This window comes from Microcaecilia unicolor, chromosome 1 (assembly GCF_901765095.1).
Source record: "Microcaecilia unicolor chromosome 1, aMicUni1.1, whole genome shotgun sequence".
Classification (NCBI taxonomy): Eukaryota; Metazoa; Chordata; class Amphibia; order Gymnophiona; family Siphonopidae; genus Microcaecilia; species Microcaecilia unicolor.
Window position 1 is genome coordinate 593,587,527 of NC_044031.1, and position 26,411 is coordinate 593,613,937.

The following is a 26,411-nucleotide window of genomic DNA, read 5'->3' on the forward strand; positions in this document are numbered from 1 at the left end:
CGGGGGACCCCAACCCCCGCCAGCCAAGGTTCTCTTCTTCCCGCAAAAGGCTTCCTTCTGTTTCTGACGTCTCTGCAAGGCTTCGTTCTGCGAGTCTGACGTCCTGTCGTCAGAAACAGAAGGAAGCCTTTTGCGGGAAGAAGAGGACCTCGGCTGGCGGGGATTGGGGTCCCCCACCAGCAAAGGCGGGTTGGCGGGGGTCGAGATTGTCATCAGCAGGGGTGTCCAGGGCCAAATCTATGGGGGCCCAGGCCCCCCCCCCCTAGCTATGCCACTGGTTTAACACACCATTTTTTCACAGATACTAAAACAAACCAGAACCAATGACCAAGAAGTTCCAACACAGATATAAACACATGTTTCAACAAGGCTCTACAGTCCTGGATTTCAACACTTTGCATGCTTGCCTCAATACTCTAAATACTTCAGAAGTGTCCAGTGTATAATTGAAAAGATACAGATTAATCACCATCAGGGGGCAAGTCTAAATAAATGCCAGATGCAGTCAAAATGAATACTTAGAGACAGGGAGACAAACATATCTTTGCCTATAACTGGCTTTTTGGAATCGCCTCTGGAGGTGATTAGACAGAGGAACACTTTTGGCATTACCTTTGCATTAGATTAGAACCTGATCACAATCTAGTACTGTGTCTATACTTAATTTGATGTATTTTGTTTTAGGGGTGGGGGGGGCAGGGGAAGTAGTAAGATGCCTCTTGTCTAGCTTGAGATCAGGCTATATGTACCAGGACATTTTGGTCTTAAGATGTAGGGTGCTGGTCCTCGGTGCTAGCTTTATGTTGAAGATTCCTTCTTTGTTCCATTTCACTGTAGGGTAATTCTTTTGTTTGACCCTAAACAGCTCTCTCCTTTTCTTTGTACCTCAGGGCTAGGACATGGGAAGGCTGGCTGCTTAGTAACATTGCTGCTGTCATACCTTGTAATTTTAATCTCCTGCTACTGTATGTTGTATGTAGATATTTGAAATTTAATAGGAAAAGCAGTGGAAAACCAGGGCTGTGGAGTCAGAACACCAAACCTTCAAACTGGCTTCTTAGCCAGGATCAGGTGACCCTCAGGGGGAGGAATGCTGGCTTCGGCCTAACCCCTGGTAAGCCTTTTCTTGGTTGAGAGGTGCCCAGCTCTCCCACCGGTTGCCTTCTAATAAGTTCTGGGAGAAGAGGATATTTCTCTGGTAAGTGAACAAATTTTGCTTGTGCTTTCGGAACTTGAAGATTGGGGTTTAAAGGAGGAACTGTAAGTTAGTGATAGGCTGATATCCTTAATACTTTAGCAAGTTTTAAATTACGGAAAAACTCAAAAAACAATAAGATGGAGTCAGCAGTCCAGCAGCGAGAGGGGTGCTATCCAGTCTTTTGCATTGAGTGTCACATGTATGATTATCTCCCAATTGGTGAGGTGTCATATGTGTGTGCCCGATGCAAAGAGCTCCTAGCTCTCAGAGAACGTGTCCGTTCCCTTGAGGCTAGAGTAGCAGACTTGATGGAGCTGAGGGAGACAGAGAGGTACATAGAGGAGACCTACAGGGATGTTGTAGAGAAGTTCCACCTCCAGTCAGGTAGCCCCTGTGCTACCTTGGAGGAGGGAGGTCTCCTAGAAGGAGAGCATCACCCTGGTGAAGTAGGAAGTACTCCTGTAGCCAGGACCTGCCCACCAGGGGATGTATTATCCTTTCGCACCGAGGATATATCTCCAAATGTTGCCCGGGAGGGAAAGGTTAGGACAGCTGTTGTACTTGGTGATTCGATCATTAGGCATATAGATAGCTGGGTGGCTGGTGGACGTGAGGATCGCCTGGTGACTTGCCTGCCTGGTGCGAAGGTGGCGGACCTCACGTGTCACCTAGATAGGATTCTAGATAGTGCTGGGGAGGAGTCCGCTGTCTTGGTACATGTGGGTACCAATGACATAGGAAAATGTGGGAGAGAGGTTCTGGAAGCAAAATTTAGGCTCTTAGGTAGAAAGCTGAAATCCAGATCCTCCAGGGTAGCATTTTCTGAAATGCTACCTGTGCCACGCGCAGGGCCCAAGAGACAGGCAGAGCTCCAGAGTCTCAATGCGTGGATGAGACGATGGTGCAGGGAGGAGGGCTTTAGATTTGTTAGGAACTGGGCAACATTCTGGGGAAGGGGGAGCCTATTCCGAAAGGATGGGCTCCATCTTAACCAGAGTGGGACCAGGCTGCTGGCATCGGCGTTTAAGAAGGAGATAGAGCAGCTTTTAAACTAGAAATGGGGGGAAGGCCGACAGTCGCTCAAAAGAGCATGGTTCGGGATAAGGTATCTTTCAAAGATATCACCATAACAGGGAAGATAGAGTATCCTGATAGTGAGGTTGCAAAAGAGATTGTAGTAGATCGGGTATCTTTAAATAACAATAAAAATCAGACAAAAGATTGCCAATTAATACTGTCAAGTACTAAGCATGATGTACTTAGGAACAACAAACATAGTTTGAAATGTCTATATGCGAATGCCAGGAGCCTAAGAAATAAGATGGGGGAGTTAGAATATATTGCACTAAATGAAAAATTAGATATAATAGGCATCTCTGAGACCTGGTGGAAGGAGGATAACCAGTGGGACACTGTCATACCGGGGTACAAATTATATCGTAGTGATAGGGTGAATCGGATTGGTGGAGGGGTAGCATTGTATATTAACGAGAGCCTTGAATCAAATAGATTGAAAATTCTGCAGGAAGCAAAACACTCCTTGGAATCACTGTGGATTGAAATTCCATGTGCAAAGGGGAAAAGGATAGTGATAGGAGTGTACTACCGTCCGCCTGGCCAGGACGAACAGACGGATGCGGAAATGTTAAAGGAAATCAGGGACGCAAACAAACTGGGCAACACAATAATAATGGGGGATTTCAATTACCCGCATATAGACTGGGTTAATGTAACATCTGTACACGCAAGGGACATAAGATTTCTTGATGAAATCAAGGACAGCTTCATGGAACAGCTAGTTCAGGAGCCGACAAGAGAAGGAAAAATACTAGACTTAGTCCTTAGTGGTGCTCATGATCTAGTGCAGGGGGGTAACGATACGAGGGCCGCTTGATAACAGTGATCATAATATGATCGGTTTTGATATTGGCATTGAAGGAAGTGAAACTAGGAAATCAAGTACGCTAGCGTTTAACTATAGAAAAGGTGATTACGACAAAATGAGAAAAATGGTGAAAAAAAGACTGAAAGGAGCAGCTCGCAGAATAAAAACTTGCATCAGGCGTGGATGCTGTTTAAAAACACCATCCTGGAGGTTCAGGACAAATATATTCCACGTATTAGAAAAAAGGGAAAAAAGACTAAACGTCAGCCGGCGTGGCTAAACAGTAAGATAAAGGAAATCATTAGAGCCAAAAAACAATCCTTCAGAAAGTGGAGAAGAGAACCAACTGAAAGTAACAGGATAGATCATAAGGAATGCCAAGCCAAATGCAAAGCGGAGATAAGGAGGGCAAAAAAGGACTTTGAGAAGAAATTAGCGTTGGAAGCAAAAATACATAGTAAAAACTTTTTTAGATACATTAAAAGCAGGAAACCGGCCAAAGAGTCGGTTGGGCCGCTGGACGAAAATGGTGTTAAAGGGGCGATCAAGGAGGACAAAGCCGTAGCGGAGAAATTAAATGAATTCTTTGCTTCGGTCTTCACTGAGGAGGATTTGGGGGGGACACCGGTGCCGGAAAGAATATTTGAAGCGGGGGAGTCAGAGAAACTAAACAAATTCTCTGTAACCTTGGAGGATGTAATGGGTCAGTTCAGCAAGCTGAAGAGTAGTAAATCACCGGGACCTGATGGTATTCATCCCAGAGTATTAATAGAACTAAAAAATGAACTTGCGGAGCTACTGTTAGAAATATGCAATCTGTCCCTAAAATCGAGTGTAATACCGGAAGACTGGAGGGTAGCCAATGTTACTCCGATTTTTAAGAAAGGTTCCAGAGGAGATCCAGGAAATTATAGACCGGTGAGTCTGACGTCGGTGCCGGGCAAGATGGTGGAGGCTATTATTAAGAATAAAATTGCAGAGCATATACAAAAACATGGACTGATGAGACAAAGTCAGCACGGATTTAGTGAAGGGAAGTCTTGCCTCACCAATCTAATGCATTTTTTTGAGGGGGTAAGCAAACATGTGGACAATGGGGAGCTGGTTGATATTGTATATCTGGATTTTCAGAAGGCGTTTGACAAAGTGCCGCACGAAAGACTCCTGAAGAAATTGCAGAGTCATGGAATCGGAGGTAGGGTATTATTATGGATTAAGAACTGGTTGAAAGATAGGAAGCAGAGAGTAGGATTGCGTGGCCAGTATTCTCAGTGGAGGAGGGTAGTTAGTGGGGTCCCGCAGGGGTCTGTGCTGGGTCCGTTGCTTTTTAATGTATTTATAAATGACCTAGAGATGGGAATAACTAGTGAGGTAATTAAATTCGCCGATGACACAAAATTATTCAGGGTCGTCAAGTCGCAGGAGGAATGTGAACGATTACAGGAGGACCTTGCGAGACTGGGAGAATGGGCGTGCAAGTGGCAGATGAAGTTCAATGTTGACAAGTGCAAAGTGATGCATGTGGGTAAGAGGAACCCGAATTATAGCTACGTCTTGCAAGGTTCCGCGTTAGGAGTTACGGATCAGGAAAGGGATCTGGGTGTCGTCGTCGATGATACGCTGAAACCTTCTGCTCAGTGTGCTGCTGCGGCTAGGAAAGCGAATAGAATGTTGGGTGTTATTAGGAAGGGTATGGAGTCCAGGTGTGCGGATGTTATAATGCCGTTGTATCGCTCCATGGTGCGACCGCACCTGGAGTATTGTGTTCAGTACTGGTCTCCGTATCTCAAAAAAGATATAGTAGAATTGGAAAAGGTACAGCGAAGGGCGACGAAAATGATAGTGGGGATGGGACGACTTTCCTATGAAGAGAGGCTGAGAAGGCTAGGGCTTTTCAGCTTGGAGAAGAGACGGCTGAGGGGAGATATGATAGAAGTGTATAAAATAATGAGTGGAATGGATCGGGTGGATGTGAAGCGACTGTTCACGCTATCCAAAAATACTAGGACTAGAGGGCATGAGTTGAAGCTACAGTGTGGTAAATTTAAAACGAATCGGAGAAAATTTTTCTTCACCCAACGTGTAATTAGACTCTGGAATTCATTGCCGGAGAACGTGGTACGGGCGGTTAGCTTGACGGAGTTTAAAAAGGGGTTAGATAGATTCCTAAAGGACAAGTCCATAGACCGCTATTAAATGGACTGGAAAAATTCCTCATTTTTAGGTATAACTTGTCTGGAATGTTTTTACGTTTGGGGAGCGTGCCAGGTGCCCTTGACCTGGATTGGCCACTGTCGGTGACAGGATGCTGGGCTAGATGGACCTTTGGTCTTTCCCAGTATGGCACTACTTATGTACTTATTTTTCTACTGTGACTTCAGCTCAGACCGATATTAGGGTTTACATTTTTTTGTTCTGATCTAAAGAAATACTAGCAATAAGTATGATTTAAAAAAAATTACCATATATTATAATAGAAGTTTTTATTTTGAAGCTGCAGCCCTGTGGAAAAATTTATCCAAGCAGGGATAAACACACACGTGGGGGGGGGGGGGGGGGGGGGAGAGAGGGGGAAGAGTTCTGGAGTGTTCATTTAAGTACGGAAACCCACATGCTATCTATCCAGAACAAGTTGTATAGCTGACATGCTTTAACTACAGTAGTGCAGAAAAACAAAATGGTACAGATTGAGGGACCCCATCCTGGTCATTATGACTTGCCTAGCTGTGCTCCAAACTTTGGACACACCAATGCACAACTTGTATTCTGCTGTGCCACTCTTTCCCAGACCAGAATTTTGCATGCTGGGAAGCCACTTTTCTGAAGATTTAACATGTGACAACATTTTTTACCTAGGAACCCAGTTCTAATCACCCTTAACTGATCTTTCCCATGGGTAGAAACTTTCAAGCGATAGGAGAGGAAGGAACGTACAATGATAGAACAAACTGATTTGAAGAATGATCAGTTGGCCTGTGTACTCCTTCATCCAAACAGTCTAGTAACAATCTAAAAAGTACAGAAAGCGGAAGCATCCTGAAACTAGGCAATTGCGAGCAAAGCACTGTTATGGTATAAGCCAATCATCAGAATTAAATGTGTAGCATGATGTTGTGTTGGATCAGATACATATATATACACCAATATATTTGTGCAGCTTTAAAAAATCTAATATAATAAAACGCACCGTGAACGTTCTGAAGACAACGTTCTGAAGTCACTCAAACACTCCCTGAAGGGTTCGTGGATTCATGTGGTGAAGCCAGCCAGCCGTCTCTGCCCCGCCCTCGCGTCAAACGTCATGACGTCGAGGGCGGAAAAAAAAAAACGGATCGCACCCACTACTCCCCCTGCCGACCCACCCGCGGAAAGGGAAAACACCTCCAAAGCTCCAGAGTCCACAGTCCCGACATCCAACACCCCCCACCCCCTCCCGCCCGACGTCAAAAACTAGAAGCCCCACCCACATAATGATAGATCCGCCCACCTCCGCCCCGACCCCCCCCCCCCCAAAGCTGCAGGTCAAAAGAAGGAGGTCCAACACCCGCCCGCAACAACCCGCTACTAAGCCACCCACCTTCGCGTTGCTTTGCCGGCGGGGGACCCGAAACCCCGCCAGCACAAGTCCTGTCTGCTGACTACGGCGTCATCTTCGGCGTTGCTAGCCTGTGCAGGCAGCCAGGGCTTCTGTGCATCTGACGTCCTGCACGTGCAGGACGTCAGACGCAAAGAACCCCGCCCTGCACAGGCTAGCAACGCCGAAGATCGCTGGAGGAGTCTGACTCACTCAGCACACACACAAGACTTCTGCTGGCGGGAATTTGGGTCCCCCCGCCAGCAAAACTACGCGATGGTGGGTGCAATGGCCAAGGTGGGTGGGATGGCAGCGACCGGGTGCATCGCACGGAGGACACGCTTCATTACTTCTTCTAAAAAGCAAGATCCTCCCTCCCCCCAAAAAACTAAACCATACAACATACACACACACACCCTCATCTGGCACCGCTTCCTTCCCCCCCCCCCCCCCCCCCCCCACACTTACTTACTCACTCACTCTCATTTGGCCACACTTCCTCAACGTCCCCCCCCCCCCCCAACACACACACACTCATCTGCCAGCACTTTCTGAAACCCCTGCCCCCCCCCCCCACTCACTCATCTGGCTGTGTTTCCTGACCCCCCCCCCCAAACACACACACTCAGTCTCTCTCTCTCATCTGGCAGCACTTCCTGAAATCCCTGCCCCCCCACATACACACTCACTCACTCATGTGGCAAGCCCCCCCCCCCACCACACACACACATACTCTCACTCATCTGGCAGCGCTTCCTGAAGCCCCCCACCACACACACACACTCATGTGGAAACACTTGATAAACCGCCCCCCACACACTCACTTACTCATCTCGCAGCACTTACAGACACCCCCACACACCCCTCCTCTTCCAAGCTGAAACCCCCCCACACACACACTCTTTCTCACTCATCTGCCAGCGCTTCCTGAACCCCCCTCCCCCCACATACACTCTCTCTCATCTGCCAGCGCTTCCGGAAACCCCGTACACACACACTCACTCATCTCGCAGCGCTTCCTGAAACTCCATACACACACACTCACTCTCTCATCTGCCAGCGCTTCCTGAACCCCCCACACACACACACACACACACTCAGTCATCTGGTAACGCTTCCTGAACCCCCCGCACCCCTCTTCTTCCAACCTGAACCCCCCCCCCCCCAACACACCAATTGCTTGGGTGCAGTGGCGGGAATCTCAGACACCACATAGGGGAGGGGGCCTGACACCAGAGAGACACAGGAAGGGAGGTATCTCTGTCACACACACACTCTCTCTCTCTCATATACAATGTCTTTCTGACTCTCACACACTCTGTCACACACTGTATCACATTCACTCTCTATGTGCCACACAGTCACTCACACACTCGCTTGGTCTCATACACTCACTCTCACAGAGAATCTGTTTCTCACACACACACTCTCTCTCACACTGTGTCTCACATGCACACACTCTCATTCTCACACACACACACTCTCACAAACACACTCACACCCAGACTCACTCTCTCTCTCTCACACACACACACTCACACTTTCACTCCATCTCTCACACAGTCACTCTCACATACACACACACTCAGAGGAAAACCTTGCTAGCGCCCGTTTCATTTGTGTCAGAAACGGGCCTTTTTTTACTAGTATGTATATATATATATATATATTTTTTTTTTTTTTTTTTGACACTGCAGCAGAACTGGCTTTCATTCCAAAAGCCCTCTTCCCTTTCCCTTTGGGGAACATTAAAAAAAACATTTAAAAAAGACAAAGGTACTACTGACCTCACCTCCCCCTTTAACAAAAGACTCCTCAAATAAGAGACTGCCTCAAGGCTAAATTGACTCTCTTCCTCTGATCAAAAAAGCCTGGCTGATCAACACAACAAATCAGTAGAGGCAAGGAGACAAGCAGGTGGGAAAGGTATGAAATACAGCTACTAAAAACAAAGGACACCTGCTGGCTGCCCCAGACAAATCTTATCAGAGGAATATCTATCACAGAGAATCAAGCAGGAAGCCCTGTACATCAAAAGACCATTTGTCAGCAAAATCCAGACAGCAAGTCTCGTGATGTCATAAGACATGAGACCAAGACTCAGGGCTCGTGTGCAAACATGAGACCAGGACTCGGGTCGTGTGCAAAAAAACCAGGAAGCCAGCAACCAGATGCACATGGCCTGCTTCCCTGCAAAATAAGAGTATAAAAGGACAAGCTGTTTCCCCAAGAAGGGCACTCTCTTCAAGACTCTCCCACCAGGAGATTCTCTCTTCAGCACCAATCCAGATGCCTTGCTCCTGATCTGCAGTCCACCTGCCTCATGGCTCTTCAATGGACCACAAAATGCTTTGCAACAGACTGCTTTGTAAGTTATAACTTTTGATCTAGACCTGCTACTCTACTTTACCTTACTTAAGCACAGATTATCTGTAAAGATCTTTTAAAACCTACCTCTCGTGTGCAATTGTATATTAAATCAACCTTTTTGAAGCTAAAAATACGGTCTCTTTGTGTTCTGAGTATATGGTATCTTTTATATATACTTTATTTAATTTATTGCAATTATCACCTTTGGTGATTGGTGGAGAAATTAATATCCTAAAACGTATAAATACAGCACCTGCTCTTAAATTATAAACAGTAGTGAGTGCTCTAGAGCTCTTTCCCCAAAATAAATAAATTTCTTGTAACAGCACAAGAATACAGAAAAAGACAAGTACTTCCAGAGGAGAGGCCAAAAGACTCACAGGTTGAAGACCTCCTGACCCCAGCCATAAAACATTCCTATTTATCCCAGTTATACAAGTGTATCAAATGCTTCAGGCTGGATTATGAAAGAATGTAAGCAGAAGATAACATTCACCTCATCCTTGTCCAACAGGAGAGGTTTCACCTCAGTAAGGACAAGATTCAGGTCCTGTATTTCAGACATGACAGTTGTTGTATCTGCAAAAAAAAAAAAAAAAAAAACAGATAAAATCAATCAGAACACAAGTAATGCCAATCACCCTCAGTGCTGCAAAGAAAGTACTGTAAGTCTATCAATTTTTGATATACTGCCTTCTACAAAATCAAGGTAGTTTACATATATAACTATTCAGGTACATGCACTGTCCCAGATGGGCTCACAATCTAAGTATATTGAACCTGGGGCAATGGAGGGCTAAGTGACTTGCCCAGGGTCACATGGAGCTGCAGAGAATTGAACCTGGTTCACCAGGTCCGCATCCCATGCAGGGGCGTAGCTACGGGTGGGCCTGGACGGGCCCAGGCCCACCCACTTTTGCTCTAGGCCCGCCCCAACCCAACAACATCGCTGCCGGGAGTGTTGCCTGCCTGAAATTCTTCTCCCCGCTGCTGCCTCGGTCCCTGCAGTATTCTTTTTTTCCGCCCGTGACCAGCAGCGCTACGATTCACAGAGGCCGCTCCGCTCCCCACTGCAGCGTCCATTCGGCCCTACGAAAACAGGAAGTGCATCAGAGAGGGCCGGATGGATGCTGCAGGGGGGAGCGGAGCGGCCTCTGTGAATCGTAGCACTGCTGGCGACGGGCGAAAAAAAAAGAAGAATTTCAGGCAGAAGTTCTTCGAGAGTTGCTGCACAGGGGGGTAAGGAGTGAGGGAGAAAGTTGGACATGGGATGGGAGGGAGAGATGCAGAAGAAGAGAGAGGGAGAGAGAGAGAGAAAAAAAATGTTGGACATAGAAGTAGGAGAGAGGGTGACATGTGGGAGTAGGCCAGGGGCAGAAAAAAATGTTGTGCCCATCCAATTTGGGCTCAGGCCCACCCAAAATTGGCTGTCTGGCTACGCCACTGATCCCATGCACTAAACATTAGGCCACTCCTCCACATGCATTGTCATAAGGTGGCAGTACAAGCAAGTGCAAGGCATACTGTAGGACCCAAGCTCTTGAATTTGTAACCTTTTAACATTCAAGACAATGTAAAATGTGGAAGTGTGCAAAAAGACTGAAGACTTCAGCAGACTTATTGTACCAGTTAATACTGCTGCAAAGTTTAATGATCAAGCTAAAAATTGCTTGGCTTGTTTTTGTAATGTACAGTTTGATATTATTATTGATTTGCTCATTATGTACGAGCTGTTATCTTTTGAAGATTTTTAGATCATGTGAGTTATAAGTACTGAAAAATAAAAGGGAAACGGGACTTGAAATACTGCCTTTCTGAAGTTTTTGCAACTATATTCAAAGCAGTTTACATATATTCAGGTACTTATTTTGTACCAGGGGCAATGGAGGGTTAAGTGACTTGCCCAGAGTCACAAGGAGCTGCAGTGGGAATCAAATACAGTTCCCCAGGATCAAAGTCCACTGCACTAACCACTAGGCTACTCCACCCACATAGTCATACTATTGAGCAAGTTAGTGATCTATTGTCCCTAACTCATCATGCTGCTATCTCCAGAGGCTATTTACCAGGTTAGACTGAGCTGTAGTAGATCTCATCTCCTTCCCCTGCTCTGTGGCTGCCCATAACAAAGACACTCTCCCTCTAAGGAGAAAAGTGCAACTTCCTTAAAAGTTCCCAAAGACATACAAAAAGTTGGCTGTTTTGGTAGATTCAGATATCTTCTGGTCACCACTGACAAACAAAAAACAAACTAACACCTTCTGTGAATTTGGTGGACCTTAGTTCACAGGTCCCCTTGTTTTTAAGGATGGCTCAATTCTAACAACTTTTTTTTAAATTCTTTAAGTTTCATTATTACATTTACATAACATAAATGTTAATTGGAAAGAAAAAATATATTGCAGGAAAATCTACATACATAAGATTGAAATAGCATATAATTTCATCCACTACTACTTATAGGCAAGATATAAGGAAAAATTTAATTTGAAATATTATTCTAACAAAAGAGGGGATATGTTAAAGGACCACTAGCGATTGCCTGCATTCTCATTTGTAGGGGCATCCAGACTGCCAACTACTTCTCCTTCATGAGATAAAATAAACTCCTGTAGTTTCCTTGATTCAAAAAAAAGACAATTAACTGCATTTAAAGAAATTGAACATCTACATGGAAATTTTAATAGGAAAGTCCCATTCAAAGCAAGAACCCTTGATTTCAAGTCTATAAATTGCTTTCTTCTTTTCTGAGTCTCTGTTCAAGTCAGGAAACACCAGTATTTTAGTTCCGAGAAATTGTGTTGAAATGTGTCCGAAGTAAAATCAGAGTATGTTGTTTCTATCGGTTTCGAACGCGAAAGTCACTATTAAAGTTGTACGCTCCGTGATCATATCAAGAGAACTTTCCAAAAATTCTGTCAAGTTAAATTGTTGTTGAGGGTCAGCAGGAACCGATGTTCGAGTGATGTAATGTGCCTTAACAATAGGAGGAAATGCTTCTGTAGGAATCATCAATACTTCTGTAGCATATCAATGGGAGTAATCAAAGGAGACCTTGGAAACTTAAGGAATCTCAGATTATTCTTCCTCATTTGATTATCTAAATATTCTAATCTTCTGTCCAAGATATTTCTATCTTGGATAAGGTTCCAGTGGAACTTTGCAATTTTTTTTTAATTTCACCTTCATTCATTTCAATTTTTTGTTAATTCAATTCAACTCTTTCAGTAAAAGAAGTTTTAAACTGATTCAATGCCAAAAGTTCTTGCTTAAATGAGTTATTTACCTGAAGGAATGAAGTGTTTAGAGTCTGGATAGCTTCCCACAGCACTAGGTGGGAAAATGTGGGATACAAATGTTATAAATAAAAAAAATCTAGTGTTACTCTACCGCAAGTTTCCCCATTTAAAAACAGGGGGGGGGGGGGGGGAGTCTCTCTCTTCAAGAATACGCGATTCAGATTGCAAGAGCTCTCAAACCACGTCTCCTCCCACAGACGCCATCTTGCCCTTTCCCCCTGGAATGCTAACAAATTTTAAAGGTAAAAAACACAAAACGCACACATCTCACAGCCTGGCCAGTATTACTGACCACATGGAAGAGGCTTTTCGGCTACAACATGGACGAGCTGCCTGCTACATCAAGATACGGCTACATGCTACACCAGACCTTTACACTCTAGCGTGCTTCCAAAGTACTTATGCTAAGCCTTTACTTAAATCAAATGCCAGCAAGGAGGAAAAAAAAAGCTGAAATACAGTCAGACTACAGTGATGCCAAGTCTCACACGTTGAGTTGTCACTCACTTGAAAGCTCTCGCAATCCGAGCCCTCTTTCTCACTCAAGAGCTACAGTACCAGTGTACTTTTCTTAATCACTGCTTTCATGAGAGGCAAGCCTTATAAGTAAGCCAAGTGGCCCAACCAGTAAGAAATCTGAGCACAAGTTCCAGCCTACTGTTTCCCCTTGCCCTGTCCGCTTTACTGCAAGTGCATGTGCTCGGAAACATTAACCACTGGGTGGAAGACAAGTTCAGCATTTTATAAACACTGGAATGGTACAGGCTATTACCTCATTTCTATTTTGGGTCTTTTGTTTTCTTCTAGCATTTTTTTTCTACTCTTAGATTTGACAATGTTTCACAGGATCACATCCTATTCTGTGTGCATTACTACTCTCTGTGAAGGACAAAAAGCAGCAGTGAGCAAACAATTGCATAAAGTGTTTAGTGTACAAAGCAGGTGCCTGGAAGAAGATAATTTTGTTCTGTTATGGTGGTGGTGTGGAGGGGGGAGGAAGCAAGAATGTGCTTTTTCAAATAAGCAACTATATAAACTTTTTAAGTGTTGGTGTCAAGACAGGTCAAACTTGTCACTTCAAAAAAGTGGCACAAGCTATTTCCATGTGGAAAGCAGAGAGACCTCTGATGCACAACATTGCGAAATGATTGAGTGGGCTATATACGTCAAGCTCCATCTGTGGCTGTCTTCAACTCTAAACTAAAAGCCCACCGTTTTGATGCTGCTTTTAACTCCTAACCCTTATTCACTTTGTTCAGAACCCTTATTTTATCATCCTCACTTTAATATTCCCTTATCTTGTTTGTCTGTCCTAATTAGATTGTAAGCTCTGTTGAGCAGGGACTGTCTCTTCATGTTCAAGTGTACAGCGCTGCGTAGTCTAGTAGCGCTTTAGAAATAAGTAGCAGTAATAGACAGTACTCAACTAGAAGCCATACACTAGGCCTCATAAAACCCTGCAACAAGTAACAGGCCCTAGATGTCCTGTTGAGCAACTATTTACCCTCTTCCTACCCCCACCCCTTCCTAAAACTGCTTATCAGTGGCAGCAGATGCAGGTAGCAGAAAGCCAGAGCTACAAATTAAGCCTTCCAGGGATTGGGACTGAAACAATGGCTCCCTGCCATGTGACTAGATCTGGGTTTCAGGAAGAGAATGAGACACACAGGAAAGCATGGTCATAAGGTAATTCAGGCGACACGCTTTGCATGTGTTCCTCATCTCCAAAAGGTCCAATTACAAGCTTTAGAAAGGCTACCATCTATGTTTAACCTTCCTCAGTTTAAGATATGTGCCGCTGTGTAGGATTAGGGTTAACAGCTGGTACAAGCAGACAACAAACCACAACCTGAACACTAAAAAGGTTATCTGCCTGTGAGTAGAGTACAAAAGGTGATCTGAGTAAAGAGCTCGGCTAACAGAAGCACAGGAAGTACATCTTCCTCAGAAACACCCCTGCTTCACTGGTGGCTCAATGAACTAGCACAGCTGCATTTAACACAGGTGTTTCACTTATAGCACATACTGTGTGGAAAGATGAACTAACTAGATTTTTCTTGAAAGTAGCTATTTGGGGGGGGGGGGGGGGGGGGTTACACAGAAAGTCACATGGTAAAGTTATGCACAGATGGCCAAGTGGGTAGCTTCTAATACAGAAAGCTAATTATACAAATATTATGCATGCAGAGACAACAAGGTATGCCCACTAGACACATGAATATAAAGGTTCACTGATAAGCACAGCTTCTTGTGCATATCTGTAAATAGTGAGATTGTGCCAGCACATACCTGCCGCTCTTCTGTGCATAAGTACTGCAAAAGCATTGCTTGCATGTTAAATTTGTGAGGCTAGTATTCCTACACAGGACAGCTGCAGATGCAGCCCTTACCTCTCTTCTGTGATTTAAAGTTGTATATTGTTTTAGCTGTACAAAGAGGTATAGCCATAAAAGGTCTCTTGGCCTAGAAAACATGTCCCAATGCCCATCACATCCCTGCAAACTCAAAGCTCCACCTCCACTGCATTAGTTCAATCATTTTTAAAGGCCTAAAAAAAAAAAAAAAAAAAAAATCACTCGCTTTTTGTACAAATTAGATTTTGTACTGTTGTGGGGGTGGGCCTAACTTTGTCCCCGTGTCATTCTCTCTCAGTCAACCCTTCTACACTGCCCCAGACCTGGGGAAAAACTCACTGTGCATTGAAGGCCACCACTTCCTTCCGTGCATTGTCACAGAATACTTAATGGCCTTGCTGTATGCTAGAGAATGACATGGGGACAAAGTTTGTCCCCACGGGTTCCATCTTCATCTTCACCCTATCCCTGCATGTTCTCACTCCATCCCCGCGGGCTCTGTCCTCATCTGCAGAAGTCTCAACACTTAATCATCTCTTTATTAAAAGTATAAAAAGGAATATGTTATGCAACTTTTATAACTCAAATAGAAAAAAAAAAAAAAAAAAAGCAACCCTCTACCCTTCCAACCCCAACAATAGCTGACTTCTACTACCCCAATGAATCCTAATCCACCCTTTAAATGTCCAGGGGTACAAAATACAGCCCGCTCTGTATGCCCTAGAAGAAGAGAAATATGCTTTAGAAAGGCACAGTTATGATTTTTTAATCTGTGGATGAGTAAATCAACAATCTCAAGATTCAGTCTAGCTCTGTCTTCCACAGTCTTCCCTGCAATAGGTGTCTTCTTAGATCCCCCTCTCTGCATTGCATACAAGGATGTAAAAAGAATTGAAGCGGTGCAAAGAAAAGCTACGAGAATGGTATGAGAATTGTGTTACAAGACGTATGAGGAAAGACTTGCGGACCTGAACATGTATACCCTGGAGGAAAGGAGAAACAGGGGTGATATGATACAGACGTTCAAATATTTGAAAGGTATTAATCCGCAAACAAACCTTTTCCGTAGATGGGAAGGTGGTAGAACTAGAGGACACGAAATGAGAGTGAAGGGGGGCAGACAAGAAAAATGTCAGGAAGTTTTTTTCACGGAGAGAGTGGTGGATGCTTGGAATGCCCTCCCGCGGGAGGTGGTGGAGATGAAAACGGTAACAGAATTCAAACATGCGTGGGATAAACAAAGGAATCCTGTTCAGAAGAAATGGATCCTCAGGAGCTTAGCTGAGATTGGGTGGCAGAGCCAGTGGGGGGAGGCGGGGCAGACTTCTACAGTCTGTGCCCTGAAAAAAACAGATACAAATCAAGGTAAGGTATACACAAAAAGTAGCACATATGAGTATCTTGTTGGGCAGACTGGATGGACCGTGCAGGAATTTTTCTGCCGTCATCTACTATGTTACAAGGTTAGGCTCATTGCTAGTTTTCTGCCTGTTTGTGGAGGAGTGGCCTAATGGTTAGTGTAGCAGGCTTTAATACTGGCAACCTGGGTTCAATTCCCACTGCAGCTCCTTATGACCTTAGGCAAGATGTAAAAGTGGTGAATGCATGAATCCAACTCATAGGAGGCAGGCGATAAGGCCCATTTGAGAAAGCTCCCCATGAAAACTGGTGGCAAAACAGCAAGAAAAAAACCATGGAGTGGCATGCTCAGAAGGATCCCAGGATAACACATAATGCCTGCAGCCTGGATGAGGGCGAGAGAACGAAGCAGGTAGAACACCATGCAGCCTGTCCCTTTATGTAATATGTAGGTTGACCCCAACAATAACCACATCCGGGTTGTCACCTGGTCATTTCAGGCACCTTTGTGCCTCATTCGTTAAAAAAAAAAAAAAACCACATCCAGGTGAAAACATCCAAGTGTTCGTCAGGGACGTCCTTGCTTTTTTCGATGGAGGTGTTGCTACACCTCCAACACACCCCCTTGAAATTTGGATTTCCTTGCGACAGACTGCAGTTGGAGACATCCAAAATCGGGCTTTGATTATACCGATTTCGACGTTTGTGAGAAGGGCATCCATGTTCCAATTTGTGTCGAAAGATGGATGTCCTTCTCTTTTGAAAATGAGCCCAATAGTGCATTCCTGAAACATGCAGGAAGCCGACATGTGCATCTTTGTGATCTACCATCTCCATGCCTGTGAGTTCTCATGATTAAACAGAGTATATTTAAATAGAAAAAAAAAAAAAAAAATTATACACACACACCTTTTATTGGACTAGAAACACTGAAGCTTTCTAAAGAGTCTCACAGGGGAAGAAAAAAAAATGTAGGATACAGAGAAACAGGAAGAGATGGATGGCCAATAAGTTAAAGCAGTATACACAGTTTATAATGAGAGAGGAAAAACAATTTTTGGCTTCCTGTTCTGATAGTATTAATTTTGTTGTACAAATCTGAGCCTTGTGTTTCTGGGATTATTAAAAACTAGTAAAAAAGGCCCGTTTCCGAAACCAATGAAACAGGCGCTAGCATGTGGCTTTTTTTGTGTGCGTGTGTATGTGTCACAGAGTTATTTGTGTGTGTGTGTGTGTGTGCAGGTTGTTGATGTGTGTCTTTTTGTTTTGTTTTTTTGCTTGGGGGTTGGGGGATGTGCTGTGCTGTCCTTGGTCGCTGTTTGCTGCTGGCTGGGTCGCGGGTAATCCTTCCAGCTGGGTCGCAGCTTGTCCTGTTTGCCCACGTCCCAGATGGTGACGGGCACGTTGTTTTCCAGCTCCTCTGACTCCATGTCAAGCGATCCCAAATATAGTCTGTGCTATAGGCCCTCTAGCACTCTTCAGTACAGGCATTAGGCATTTAAAATTTTCTTCCCCCCCCCCCCCCCCCCCAAGTCTATTTTTGCACATACCCACAGCAAGAATATTCTTCTCTCTTCCAGTGGTGGTTCTGTGCTCTCCGTGCTGCTCAGATAATGAGCCATTCTGCTGGGGAATGCTCCTCCCTTATTGTCACGTACTTTCCTCTGATTGGTCCGTCTTACATTGCCTAGTGTTGCCTGGGAACGGTGTTGTGATGGTCCTTTGTGTTTCAGAATGTTGAGGGTGTTTTTTCTGATTGGTCCGTCATGTGAGGGCGGGGCAGAGAGACATGGTCAGTGTTGTGGCTTCACCACCATGAATCCATGAACCCTTCAGGGAGTGACAGAGTGACTTCAGAACGTTGAGGGTGAGTTTTATTATAGTAGATTCCTTAATATTCTGAACTTGTTCATTAATGCAATGCTTTGGTCCTGACATTTGTTACCTTAGTGGTACCTGTGCAAGTTGACTCGTCTTTAGAATGTGGCCCCTCTCCCCACTACAGCATCCCTTCATATTTCTGCATTGAATATATCCCATATAGGGGACTGTGGGTCCTGCAATATGTTTAGCACAAATTGGGCAGGGTCATGTGCCATTCCCTTTGGGCTTTTGTTGGGACCTTAACTGCTGCTTCAGATTTAGTAGTTGCCAGAAGAGGCAGAACTGGGAGTTTCAGTAATTCATCCTCCTGGAGTACTGACCAAGGATCCTGTGGGTCCAGCCCTGGTCTGTATAACAGAAGAATGAGGTTCTTTGTATTGCAGTAAGTTTTCCCTGGGTATTGAAGAGGTAATTGCCCTGGAGATTATTCATAGCCTTTGTTTGAAGTATTCAGTCACAATTTTGATGTGTATTTCTTGGCTCGGAGTACATGTTGGCTATCCTGTAGTTTAACTGTGTGTAACTGACTTTGTATGTGAAGGGTTGAAACTAGAATTTTGGAGGTAGCTGCCATCTGCCAGTTTCCATTTATAGATAGTTTGTATATAGCCATTTGCACAATATAGTTTGTTTGCAGCTCAAAAATTTGTAATTTTGTTTCCTGTATGTGCAGCCGTTGGTTAGTTGTTTAGTTTAGACTTCATTTTCATGGTCAAGAACAAAAGTGTTTCTTGCAAATAGTGCACACTGGTGAACCAAGTCTTTTCTGCTTTCTCTCATTTTAATGATATGGGATACATCATTGACATTTGCATCATTGCAAACAGCCCATACTATGTAAGCCGCACTGAACCTGCTTTGAGCGGGAAAGCGCGGGGCACAAATGTAATAATAATAATCCCTAAAGGCCAGTGTTGAGAAACTGATGTCTTAAAAACAAAAAAAAGTTGGTAGGGGGAAGGGGATGGAATTTGATATACTGCCTCTGGTTAGAAACCAAGCAATTTATACATTTTGTACCCAGGTCACTGCACTAACCCTTAGGCTACTCCTCCACTGATTGATGGAGGCTCAATCTCCCTCAGTCTAAAAAACAATGTAATTTCTTCAGCATACCAGTATGTATTCAAAGTGTCCCTTCCTGTTATGCCATGAAAAAGATTAGAATGTTACAGTGCCCTCCAGGTGACCAAAACAGTGCCTGATTTGTACAGTAGTAGTTGTGGATTAGGATGAATTTGATCGATTGTGGAATTAGTTATATAGTGATTCTACATCCATTGTGACCACAAAGCCAGGTGCTCAACACAGATCTAGGTGTCCTTCTAGATACATTGAAACCCTCTGCTCTGTTTGCAGTAGCAGCTAAAAAAAAAAAAAACCCAAATAGCATGTTACTACTACTAATCATTTCTATAGCGCTACTAGCTGTACTTAGCACTATACACTTGAATATGAAGAGACAGTCCCTGCTCGATAGAGCTTACAAGAAGGAATGTAGAACAAAAGTAGTAAATGCCTTTGTACTGCTCTATGGTGTGTGAAATTCTCATCACTGCATATGAAAAATATTTTAGTAACAATTAGGGGAAAAAAAAGGTACAGAGAAGGGTGACCAAAATAAGGTGAATGGGATGATTACCCTATAAAGGTGGTGGCGAACCTATGGCACTCGTGCCAGAGAAGGCACGCAGAGCCCTCTCCCTTGGCATGCACGCCTGTCGCTGGTCCGCCCACGCTCCCTCCCTCTGAATAGTGCGCCGCCTCCCGCCCTCCCTCCAACCCAACAAGTATCAGGCCGCCCACCCGTCCTCCCTCCCAGCTCCAGGAACCCCCCTCCTCCTGTGAAATTTTAAAAGCCTACCGTTCCTCAGGGTTAAAGCAGCGTGCAGCACCGGCAGTGAAGAAGCACGTGTTCTTCGCTCGGTGCGCCTTTGGCCTTCCCTTCGGTTTCTCAAGCTCTGGTCCCGCCCCCTCAGAGGCAGGACTAGAGCTTGAGAAACCGAAGGGAAGCCGAAGGCGCGCCGAGCGAAGAACACACGCTTCGCTGCCAGCGCTGCACGCTGCTTTAACCCCGAGGAACGGTAGGCTTTTAAAATTTCACAGGAGGAGGGGGGTTCCTGGTGCTGGGAGGGAGGGAGGGAGGGACGCCTCCTGCTGCTGCTGGGTGGGAGGGCAGTTGGACATGGATGGAGGGCAAGAAATGAAGAAGAAAGGAGGAAAGTAAAGAAATAAATGGAAAGGAAGACCTGGAAATGGAGTTAAGAGAACAGATAGCAGCAGAATCAGAGATTGAACCAATATGGATAGAAAAACAAAATCACCAGACAACAAAGGTAGGAAAAAATCATTTTATTTTCATTTTAGTGTTTAGAATATGTCCAATTTGAGAATTTACATCTGCTGTCTTATTTTGCACTGGGTATACTGGAGCTGTAACAGCTTACAGAAATGATTTATAATAAAAAAAAATCATGTTATTTTTTTCCTCCTACACTAGTATAATATTTTCAGTGATGTCTGTTTATATGCGCCATGGCTGGTGTAGGGGGTGTGACTATCACAGGGGTGGAGTCATATGCGGTAACCCTGCCCATAATGAGTACCGGCACTTTGCGATAAATAATTCGATTTTGGGTTGCTGTTTGGGCACTCAGTAGATTCTGCCAAGTCCATCTTATGGCTTACAAACTTTTTATCCTATTTTTTTTAGGAAGCTATTCAAACTTTTTTAAACCCTGCTAAGCTAACTGCTTTTCCTATATTCTCTGGCAAAGAATTTTACACATTGAGTGAAGAAAGAAATTACGACTCATTTTAAAATTTACTACTTTGTAGCTTCATTACATGCTCCCTAGTATTTTTGTAAAGAGTAAACTAGCGATTCACATCGACCCGTTCCACTCCACTCATTTTATAGACCATCATACCTCCCCCCACAGCTGTCCTTTTTCTAAGCTGAAGAGCTCTAGCTGCTTTAGCCTTTCCTCTCTACCTTTTCTAATTTCACTATATTAGAGATGCGGTGACCAGAATTGCACACAATATTTGAGGTGCAGTCACACCATGGAGTGATACAAAGACATTATAAACTTCATTTTTCTTTTCCATTCTTTTCCTAATATCTAACATTCTATTTGCTTTCTTAGCTGCCGCTACACACTGAGCAGAGGGGTTCAGGGTTTCAACGTATCAATGACATCTAGATCCCTTTCCTGCGGAGGATTGGCCAACTCATTCTCCTGGTGTTTGATTTTCATATACTCTTCCATTCTAAAGAGGAATGTCAGTTAGGGCTGCAGCATCAGGTGATTTGGGATGAGATGTTCTGACTGAAGAAGAGAACCCAGCTTTATATACTTCATTGGGATAGCTATGTATATTTAGCATGGATTCCTTGTGGTTCTTCAGAAAGACTGTGCAGGAGTTAAGTCAAAGCTTTTCTGTATAGCCAAGAGTTACATGAAATAGCCAAAAGGGTTCTTGATTAGTTCAATCCAGGCAAAAGTTCACCATGTTCTAAGAGTGGTGAGAGGGTTCACATGTGGTAATATATACTGTGTATTCTACTGAAGTGCAAAAACAGTGAGCTCAACCACCTTGGGGCTGATGCACAATGGAACCCCTTAAATACAGGTGCCGCCGGAAAATACACAAAGGGGATCACATGCAAATGAGTTGCCATCCCCCTTTGTGCACCGATTTCTATTTGTGAGTTGAAGCTATCAAACACATCTGGCAGCTTGCCCACCAGGGAGTGCTCAGAGTTCGGGGGGGGGGGGGGGGGGGGGGGGGGGGGGGGAGGTTTGAGTTGTGCGGATGTGGGGGGGGGGGGCAGGAGTGTTGTGGGGGGGGGGTTGAGGAACCCCCTCTTGCACCCTCCCCACACACACCTCAAACCTTAAACTCCCTGGTGACCCCCCTCCTGTCCCAGAAATCACACTGGTGGGCCAGTGGACTGCCTCCTGATCCCCTCCCCCTCCACATCTAAATCACTCCCTGGTGTGGTGGGGGAGTGGTTACGACCAAGTACCTTAAATACACTGTAAGCAGCAGCAACTGCTCCTAGTGCAGCCCTCAAAATGATAGCACAGAGGTGCTAAATACCATATAAGGTTAAAAACTTATATGGTATTTAACTCCTACAATGAGGAGAAGCCCTGCACTGTTCCAAACAGCAGGGGGCTATACCCTTATGATCAAAGTTAATAGCATGCAAATCTATGTACGCTTTAGCTCTGATCATAGGCGTACTTCTACAGGACGACTGTGCCTGGGCATGCGGCCAAGGCTCAATCCTCCCACAGAAGTTGCTTGACAGGTCTGCCCCCCCCCCCCCCCCAAAAAAAAAAAAAACCACAAAAATTGCCCTTGGGGTCCAGTGGGACCACTAGCTTCCCTCCCACACACACAAATTAAACAAAAGTCACCCTGGTGGTCCAGTGGGACATTCACCTAGTTAGCCCACCCTCCCTTCCCCCTTGGCAGCATACCTCTCTGTAGTAGTTGGAGGAGGAAGGGACTAGCACTCCCTCCCTCCTCTTCAGGCAACTTCCTGACCTTCCCTATGCATCCTGGGATGTGCTAGGCGTGGCATAACCCTTATATGGAAGTTAAGCCCTGTCCAGTGCATGGGGATGCCACCATTCTGAGAAGGCACCTGAACAGGAGAGGGGAAATACTAGTCCCTCCCTCCTCCAACAACTACAGAGAAGCCACAGGGGAGGGGGGGGAGATGTTTGCATGCAATTAGCAAAGCCAGCAAGCACATTATTACACACACTAACTGGCTCTGATCAGGTGGGAGCAAACACTGGCACCAGTACAGAGCTTACTGGCCTCTAGCACCTGTGTTTTGCTCCTGATCAGCCCATAAATGTTTGCTTTACACTGGCTACAACAGAGCAAAAACTTTGCAATGATGGTATGCTTTGTGCATTGGGCCCTGCTATTTGTAACTGTATCACAAAGTAAAACAAAGAAATTATAGTTAAGAAAATAGCATACTGGGTCAGACCAATGGCCTATTTAGCCCAGTATCCTGTTTCCAACAGTTGAGCTCACTGATTCTGGTTCAACAAAATATATGAAGAGTCACTGCAGACTAGATAGTTGAATGCTATTGCATCCTACCACAATCAGCTGAGATGCTGACTAAGCAAAAAAAAGATGTGCAATCTAGGAGTGGAGGGGGAGAAATCTGACCGCCTTGCAATAGAGTGAGAGGTGCAAAAGAATATTCAAAAGGACTAAGGGCTCTGGAATTAGCCGATAGGGTCAAAGTTATACCTCAGGCTAAGGGATGAGGCCAGGTCTGTTTCAAGGAGACTGGAGAGAGATAGTCAAGTTACATGCAGTATTTAAACCTATAAGAATTTTTAATACACATACCTAGCAGGAAGCCATTCATTCACTTTTAGTTTATAGGCTGTCGGCACAATACGGACTGATCAGAAAAGATCCCCCCCCCCAAAAAAAAAAAAAAACTAAAGTTACTGGTAAACAAGATAATTCTGCTGTGATAAAGTTTGATTGGAATGCTATACTGAGCTGGAAGTGTATTGCTGTTCGGGCCCACTGCTTCATTCACTTGCATGTTTGCTGCAACCCAATACAGTCCAAGGCAGGGTTGCCAGGGGAAAATATTTTTCCAGCCTAAAGGAGCCCAAAATCCAGCCCAAAACCCGCCCAAACTCAAACCCCGCCCCTGACACCCCCGCCCCCGCGTCATCACCCCCGCCCCCGCCATCAACCCCGCCCCCGCCGTCATCGGCCCCGCCTTCCCCGTCACTAACCCCGCCTCCCACGTCACTAACCCCGCCTCCCACGTCACTAACCCCGCCCAAAAACGTCACTAACCCCGCCCACCGCGGCCGAAAAAGCCACCTAAAAAAACCGCCCGAAGCACAAAAACCAGCCCAAAAAACCGCAACCCGCCGCGGGCAAAAATTTCCCGCGGCGGGTCGCGGAAAACCGCCCAATTGGGCGGTAAAACCGCCCACCTGGCAACACTGGTCCAAGGCGTCCCAAACTTTCAAAGCTACTAACCCCAAGGGGCCCCAGTTACACCTGCACTACAGAAGGTGAGACCACAGTAAACGAAACTGCAAAAATTTAACTATAAAGGATTCTAAAACTTTTTTGGCTACACCTCAACATTTCAGGTACCCCAAGCATTTAAAGTCTTACAAAAATTACTACCTGAGGTAGTGTAAGGTGAAATGATTTCCTAGATCGAACAGTATCTGTGGAAGAAATGAACTCCCTTGTTCTCGGGCTACTGATCCAAGCACTCCATTTTAATGAGCATAAAGGAATTTGGGATAGGCTACACAGAAGAATGGTGATGAAACAGAAGACCAGCAAAGTTTTGTAACAAGCTAGGGGGAAAAAAACAAAAAAACACACAGTTCAGTTGGGAAGGAAGATGTCTGCAGTGAAATCACAGCCAGAAAATGCAGAAGTTCTGCAAAACAGAAGGCCAGCAGCAGGAAGCCAAGATGTGCCTGTTAATTTTTGCAAGCATTATAGCACTGTCCTGTAGAATGCCTTGCTAATGACTCATTTGTCACAAGCTCAAATACGCTATGAGCAGTCTCACCCAGTTCCAGCTCTCAAACAAACAGATATTTCACATGCAGACTATACTGTACTGCTTAGTTGTTTACATAAATGATAGCAGAGACCAGCATAGCCTATTGAATCTGCCTAGTAAGGTAGTTAGGGTTGTCAACTGCCCCTCTATGCAGGTTATTCCTTTATGTTTCAATAATTTTTTATTAGAGAGATCACATCAACATATCTAAACAGTGCTTAACTTCCTCTTTGTCTTGTAATATAAACAACATATCTTTACTAGCAAGCACATTGGTGATTTCCATGCAGCCACTCATCTCCCCAATAACTTTTTACATTTTCATCCCTTGCCCTCCCTCTTCCTCCCTCCCCCCCCCTTTCCCCCCTACCCGTTATTGTCACAGTCTCTTATTTCGCAGGTCCCATATTCTAAATGTTCTTGAGCAATAGTCACATGTTCATTATTTGCCCCTTGGCTCGATCTGTCAGCGTAAGGCAAAATGGGGTCCAGCAGGCCCAGAATGTCCGAGCATGGGGGGGTCATTGAGTTCTCAATCTTGTTCTCTCAGTGCGCAACAAATGAATCATCTGCCCTCTCCACTGAGCCACTGTAGGGCCCTCCTCCGACAGCCATGTCCTCAGAATTGTTCTCTTGGCCACCATCACTGTGCACAGAACAAATGCTCGGCGTCCCCTAATTGGGGGCCCCGAAAACCGCAGGTGCCCAAAAGGAGCTTTGCATCTAAAATCCAGTTCGAAATCCAAATAGTCCTTATCTGTCCACTCACGGCTTTCCAAAATTGTTTGATGCACGGGCAGCCCCAAAACGTATGTCCCAGAGTTGCTCCCTCCGCTGCGCATCTGGGGCATGCTCCGTCCGGTGAGGCCCCCATATGGAACGCCCTCCGGGGTGGTATGTATGCTCTCAGCACAAATTGTAATTCCCAATAAATTGCTTGATCTGTATTCCTGCGATATCCCAGGAGGTGTTCCCGGATCATTGTGGGAGTTATTTTAATCCCCAATTCTGTACTCCACAGGTTGGATAGTCTCTCAAAGTCTGGTTCTTTGGCCATGTCCTTTAAGTGTCTATGATGGTATGTTAGCGGCACTTTGTGTTGTGCTCCCAATGAGTGCCAAGCCCTCCTGCACATCCTCCGTCAGAGCTTCCTGGGAGAGGCTCATTATGTAATGTTGTAGTTGGTAATAGTGGAACCAGTCCGCTGGGTTCAGTTTGAATCGGTCCCGGAGGTTTTCCCAGGATTCGACTGTTCCGTTTCCGTCTATTGCCTGAAGTACATATTCCAACCCTTTACCTTCCCGTCACTTGAACACCTCATACAGTTGTCCCGGTTGAAAATCCGGGTTGCCGCATATTGGGAGGAATGGGGTGGTCCTAGGCGAGAAACGGTGGTGCCTGCATAGCCAGCGCCAGGTTTCCTGCGCTGCTGGTAATAGTTGTGCTGGGACTAACAGGCTGGTTTCCGCTTTATTTTTCTTGTGTAGTAAGTAGCTAATGTGCCTCTGTTCTGTCTCCTGTAGTTCAAGGTGGGAAGGAGTGAAATATTGTGTACGTCGCAGCCAATCATTTAGGTGTCTCATCCCACTTGCTATAGTCATATAGCGCAAGTTCAGGAGCCCTAAGCCCCCGTATTCCACTGGTAGGTAAAGCGTGGGCAACGCCACTCTAGGTCTTTTCTTTGCCCATAGAAATGTCTGCAAAAACTTAAGCCTCTTTTCATCAGCCTTAGACAGCTACAGTGGCAGGGTCTGGAACACATATAGCCACTTCGGTACGATCACCATATTGTACAGAGCTATTCTCCCCATAAGTGATAAAGGGAGTCCCTGCCAGAGTTGTAAGCTTATCCTCGTGTCATTCAATAGCTTTCGCACATTCCATCCATACACT

The 26,411-nt window shown here is 45.1% G+C and overlaps 1 protein-coding gene across 2 annotated transcripts in view; it reads right to left on the reverse strand.

The window, feature by feature from the left end:
• NDRG1 (N-myc downstream regulated 1) overlaps positions 1 to 26,411 on the reverse strand; it is a 154,997-nt gene that overhangs the window by 89,379 nt on the left and 39,207 nt on the right. For both annotated transcript variants that reach the window (XM_030219403.1, XM_030219410.1), the window contains one exon: positions 9,524 to 9,606. In XM_030219403.1, the coding sequence (XP_030075263.1) occupies positions 9,524 to 9,592 (69 nt within the window). In that variant the 5' untranslated portion in view covers positions 9,593 to 9,606. The remainder of the gene's footprint in view (positions 1 to 9,523; positions 9,607 to 26,411) is intronic.